Source organism: Sapajus apella, unplaced genomic scaffold (assembly GCF_009761245.1).
Source record: "Sapajus apella isolate SASKATOON/1434 unplaced genomic scaffold, GSC_monkey_1.0 scaffold28, whole genome shotgun sequence".
NCBI lineage: Eukaryota > Metazoa > Chordata > Mammalia > Primates > Cebidae > Sapajus > Sapajus apella.
In genome coordinates this window covers 23,697,174-23,703,584 of record NW_022436968.1, presented here as the reverse complement: position 1 = coordinate 23,703,584, position 6,411 = coordinate 23,697,174, and the positions used below count along the sequence as shown (strand labels likewise).

The window sequence follows — 6,411 nt, the reverse complement described above, 5'->3', positions numbered from 1 at the left end:
GATGAGGAACCAGAACACAGGTGCTAAATGTCAACTTTTGAATCCAAAGAATCTGGTTCCAAAAAATTGAGTTATTAACCTATTTATTGTCCTTCAGAAAGTCATGGGCCAGGCATAGTGGTTCACACCTGAAATCCCAGCACTTTGGGAGGCACAGGTGGGCAGATCGCTTGAGCCCAGGAGTTCGAGACAAGCCTGGGAAACATGGTAAAACCCCCTCTGCACAAAAAGTACAAAATAAGCTGAGTGTAGTAGTGCACACCTGTAGTCCCAGCTACTTGGGAGGCTGTGGTGGGAGAACTGCTTGAGCCTGGGAGGCAGAGGTTACAGTGAGCTGAGATTGCGCCACTGCATTCCAGCCTGGGCAACACAGTGAAACCCCATCTCAAGATCAAAAACAAAACCAGTCATATGTGTAGGTAATCCACATTCCTTATTTTAGACAAATGAAGATTTCCAGGTGAAAGCCATGCATTTTGATCCTAACTGTATGTAACTCTCCTACTCCATTCTCTGGCTCTCTGTAACTAATTTTAAAAGCTGGTTTAAACACATTTACTCAAACCTTTCCTATTCAAAACTTATAGATGAATCCTCAAAGAGAAAAGGAACGAAGGGAAAGTAGGGGAAGGTAAATGGAGATGTTTATTTTATAGGAAATAAAGCTAATTCAAATGGAAAAACAAGTTATATAAATTCCTAAAACTGCTGCAGAATGAACGGAAACACAGGAACTAAACTCCGATTTTAAAATTAGCTGCTAAAAGCACTATTTATTTTTGAGAACGAGTTTCACCCTGTGACCCAGGCTGGAGTGCAGTGGCACGATCTCAGCTCACTGCAACCTGCGCCTCTGGGGTTCAAGTGACTCTCATGCCTCATCCTCCTGAGTGGCTGAGATTACAGGTGCACACCACGCTAATTTTTTTGTATTTTTAGTAGAGACGGGGTTTCACCATGTTGGGCAGGCTGATGGTCTCAAACTCTTGAGCTCAAATGATTTACCTGCCTTGGCCTCCCAAATTACAGGCATGAGCTACCACACCTGGCCTAAAAGCATTTTTTGAATTAGATTACATCTTCAGAACATTGAAATTTAGTATATTTGGAAGAAAAATCATTAGATAATGTCAAAATTTAAAGCAGAATTAGAGAAAGATCTGTCAATGAACTTTTAAATGTGTAAAGCTATATAACTTTCACCCAAAAATCAACCAGCAATGTAATTACATATTAAGAGTAAATTAACAATCTAGGTAACCTGTACTGCTTACCGCTAAACATTGCTACTAGCATGAGGGCAATCAACATTATTGCATTTAATAGGTAATGACGAACAGCAAAAAACAATATAATGTTTCAGTGAAGCTCTTCATTTTGACTTCATGTAATGAGGTGTTTGTTCACATTTTATATCCCATTTAAAGTCATGGAGTTGTTGTAGAAGGAGATGGCAGTGAGTGTTAAAGATTAATTTTGAAAAACCACCGAGTATCTCCTCCAATTCCCAACTTACAAATTAGTGTGGTTTCCATGCTTGCTTCTTCTCAATATGCACATACTAAAGCTAATTTAAATCAAAGATTTTTAAATTATATGCAAAAACTGTAGATTTTTATCCTACATCAGTGCTGACTCTTGAGAGAGGCCTTGGCTATCATCTTAGGGATGTGGGACACGCTTTAATTCTTAGGACAAACACCAGAAGACTAGAAAACAAAGTCTCAAAAAATACTAGTGTCAAAGCCTGTCAGAGTAACCTTGAGCTCATTTAGCAATAGATACCAACTTTCCATGTGAGGGTAAAAGTAAGTTATTCAGTGTGGCTCAATTAGACATCTTATACCTGCTGGGTTACTGGCATGTTATTCAAAAATCTGTAACATTTATCTGGAAAACTTTTAGAAGGAAGGTATGGGTCTGTAAGTTGATTTATCTCCTACACATCTTTGATTTTAAAATGATTATTACCTAAACACAGGTCAAGAAAGTAATTTCATTTCATGGCTTGTTTTCCCCTTTTCTGTGTTCTGACACTAGCAGTCACTTTCATTCATTAGAAAGTAAAATGGTAAAGCAGTGATCTAGGTCTACACCTACTAAGCTTACTGAACCTTAAGTTAGACTTACCCATTCACTTCATATCTCCCCCAAATTTTAAGCAAACTGGACGTTTTCTTTTAGTTCAGGAATTTAAATGTTACTTTATGAATACAGTACTTTATAATTCACGATGATGAAAACTTCAACAAAACTGAAAACTTGAAGGCAGCATCTAAAGCACTCAATGCTAAGATTTCATTGTTTTTTTTTTTTTTTTTTTTTTTTTAAAAAATTTTTTTTTTTTGGGTTTTTTTGGGACGGAGCTTCGCTCTTGTTACCCAGGCTGGAGTGCAATGGCGCGATCTCGGCTCACCGCAACCTCCGCCTCCCGGGTTCAGGCAATTCTCCTGCCCCAGCCTCCTGAGTCGCTGGGATTACAGGCACGCGCCACCATGCCCAGCTAATTTTTTACAGTTTTAGTAGAGACGGGGTTTCACCGTGTTGACCAGGATGGTCTCGATCTCTTGACCTCGTGATCCACCCGCCTCGGCCTCCCAAAGTGCTGGGATTACAGGCTTGAGCCACCGCGCCCGGCAGATTTCATTATTTTTTTTTTGAGACAGAGTCTCACTTGGTCGCCCAAGCTGGAGTGCAGTGGCACTATCTCCGCTCACTGCAACCTCTGCCTCTGGGTTCAAGTGATTCTCCTACCTCAGCCTCCTGAGTAGCTGGAACTACAGGCGCACGCCACCACATCCAGCTAATTTTTTGTATTTTCAACACAGACGGCGTTTCACTGTGTTAGCCAGGATGGTCTCGATCTCCTGATCTACCCACCTCGGCCTCCTAAAGAGCTGAGATTACAGGCATAAGCCACTGTGCCCAGCCATGTCTAGTATTTTTAAATAGGATTTCTATCTGCTCTACAGAAGAATGGGTATAGCCAGCCCTTAAACCACTCTTGATAGTTATGTTACTTACCCAAGTAACGCTTGATAATCGTTATTAGGTTTAACTTTTACCAGCTTGAAACAATTTACACTTGTCTTGAAGTATACTTAGGGAATTTATTTAGCTGATTTTTAAGTAACGGAGCTAAGTCAGTCAATATCCTACCATCTTGAAAGCTCCCTTCCAAAGTAATTTTCAAAGTCTTTACATTTTAACTGTCATTGTTTATTACTGTTTTGGCTATATTCTCTACAATTTCAGCAGCATTTTAAAGAGACAATGTGTCTATGTACAATGAAAAAACAAAATGGCTTGCAACATCGGAAATACAGTTTAACTGTACAATATTAAAGATAATCCGTGGTAAGTATAACCTCCTTTTTCTGCAACATGAACTTACATGTGAGAATCAGCCTTAGGAATGTGACAATAAAGAAAAAGTCCTTACAGGAGTGAAATACAGCATCCTGAAAAATACTGGTTTCTACCCTACAAGGCAGTTAGAAAATGTTCACATTTTAACAAATCTGTACAAATCACAAGAAATTTGTTTATGGGACCATCTTCCTGATAAGAACTTTCTAGAAATGTAGAATAACCATGAACAATTTATAAATCTAGTATTTATGTGCTCCACAGCCCTAGAACCCAATTAACTGATTTAAAGAACTCAACATGTCCAACATGGATCATTTTTACATCTTGATTAATGAATGTCTGCTTTTTAACATCTCTGATGTACAGTCAACTTGCACCTTCTAGGAGGTCACTTAATTTTTTAGCAAAGAAGCAACTTCATTTAGCAGCAATTAGAGCGCCTTCAAGAAGACTTAAAAAAAATACAATATCCAATTAGAAAAGCCATATTTTAAACATTTGTACAAGAATAAGCTGCTGAAACTTAGTAATTGAAATATGACATCTGTACAACAATTTACAATAGAGCTAGAAGGGAATTTATCATTATCCTGCATAGAACTGGTCTGCATTTGGTTACATACGGTCACCTGTTTTGATGAACAAGGCCTGGTAACAAAAGAAAAATACCTGTTAGCAATTCTAATGTGTTGAAACACTGGCAATATTACAATTTAGTGAATTCAACTGATTTCAAAACAAGCAGCTCACTTTGTCAAAGGTGTGTATTTAGAAACAATAGTTCTCCCTTTAATATAACCAGTGAAAGAAAACGGACATGTGATCTCGAGGTACAACTTGGTAAAAACCAGAATAGGCAAATGACAAAGCCTAACTAAGCTTTGTCCAAAGATTCTAACTCTCACATTCTATTACTATAAAACACAACTGTCACTGTCATTCAGTTCTTACTTTGGTTTCAGCAGATTAACTGCCAAATGCTGAAGAATGTATCCAGGCACTGTAATTCGTGTGTTAGAAATATGTCTCATATTTTTCCATGTGTTTTTAAATAATGAAAAACTACCCTTCATATTAGAACTCTCTAGTAACAACCAAATGTATTTAAGTATTATAAACGTTATTTACAGTGTTCCCCCAAATGAAACAAAATGTGTTTTCTTCTATCTTAACATGGTATTCCTGTTTCTGTTTAACAGGCAGTCATCCTTCACTGCTCAAAATTATAGTCAGAAGTGTGCATTTATTCACTGTCCATGATCCACTCTCATACAAATGACACTATGAGGAACTTTCAGTTCACAAACAGTTCTTAATCATGTCTTACGTAAAAAAAAAAAAAAAAAAAAAAAAAACAGTCAAATGCTCTCAAACTCAAGTGTGCATCTGGAAGCAATTCAAAGATATCATGCCAATCTTGGAGGAAAGTCAGTAAGTAATTATGCTTGAAGAAGGGGGTGTAGGGGATGCTGTCAGCCCAGCCATGTGTAGGTTTCCTGAAGAATTTGATCTTCTCATGTGTGGGAGAAGGTATGGGTCATTTGCCAGCTGGTGCACATCAAATCGATCTTCTTTTCGATAGGCCAAACAGCGTCTTATAAAGGCCTCAAAAAGAGAAAGAAAAAGTCAGCAATTAATGATCTTTTTCCCTTCTAAATATCAATCAACTGAGTCAACAGAAGGATGGACACATTTAAGACGTAAGTAGATTTCATTTTATTGAAGTTCAAACCTTAAAAATTCTGTAGCAATAAAATTCTCACTCCAAATGCAACTCACCACTTAAGGCTCCTACAGTAGTTCACTTTAGAGTCATTACTATTGCACCCATTTGAACTTACGCTGGAAAGTTGTTTCTGCTTATGAAATTCTGAAGACTTCTTTTTCTAGCATTTTTCTTCTGCTAAACAGTCCTCCCACCCTCATCCCATTTTATCACTTCAGTTTAGCAAAGGGTAAGATGCCATTTTCAGCTATAATATTTTTTCCTACTGACATAAATACTTTCTTTAGATGAAGAGACCACTGAAGTGACACTTCCGTTAGGGATTTTTTTTCCTCAGGTTAACCCTATGCATCATTACACTTCTGGAAAAGCTAAATAATGGAATACAATCATACTTTTTTTTCTCAAACCAATTTTACTTAGTTTTTCCTTGATAATAGCCTCTTTAAAAAAATAAATCTTTCCTGAGTGTAACACATTTTTAGAAACACACACAAATCCTAAGTACACATCTACGTAACTGGCAACCAGATCAAGAAAAAGAACCTCTGAATCCCCCTCATGCCCACTTTCAGGCTCTGGCTTTGTCTCCAGTTGAACATGGGTACACTTTATCTTGACTTCTAATACTATAGTTGAGTTTTGCTTGTTCTGAATTTTATATAAACAGAACTATAAATTATGTTCTCCTTTTTGCCAGGCCTTTTCACTCAATATTAAATTTTAAGGTTCATCCTATGATTTTTTTTTGCAACAGATAAAATATTCTCAGGAGATAACTGGTAATTGTTTTCCTTTCTTACTGCTGACACTACAAATTCATATATACCATTAAGCAGAAGTATAGTCACATTAAAAATTAGCTATTTTGCACTTTATTTGCTTTGAAATTCAGAGAATTAAATTTTTCCCTAAAAATACACCTAGCTATTCTCATTTTACCATAACTTACTGTTTATTGGAAGTCAATCTGATCCCTTAGAGGTCTTATTTTTTTTTTATCTTTAACAAAGTTTCAGAGAGCACTTTGAAAAATAAGATGACGAAAAAACATCAAGACTGATATGTTAGAGTTTGAAAAGTAGAAAGGCTATCAGTAGCAAAGTTAAGAAGTCTGCAACAAATAATGTACTTAAAGATGCCCACCCTCGGAAAGTACGTGGCAAAGATATATTCTGTAGGGATACAGAAAACGGAATATAGGGATATTATATATTACATTACATTATAATAACATACATTACATAATTATATCCTATTAATATTATATTCCCCCCAACAACCCCTTAACCCTTCTTGGATTCCAGATCTCA

At 36.8% G+C, this 6,411-nt stretch overlaps 1 protein-coding gene across 4 annotated transcripts in view; it reads right to left on the bottom strand.

Moving 5' to 3' along the window:
* Positions 1-3,090: 3,090 nt before the first annotated feature.
* The window catches only part of TLK1 (tousled like kinase 1), a 161,161-nt gene continuing 157,840 nt past the window's right edge, over positions 3,091-6,411 (bottom strand). For all 4 annotated transcript variants that reach the window (XM_032293002.1, XM_032293003.1, XM_032293005.1 and 1 more), the window contains one exon: positions 3,091-4,977. In XM_032293002.1, the coding sequence (XP_032148893.1) occupies positions 4,801-4,977 (177 nt within the window). In that variant the 3' untranslated portion in view covers positions 3,091-4,800. The remainder of the gene's footprint in view (positions 4,978-6,411) is intronic.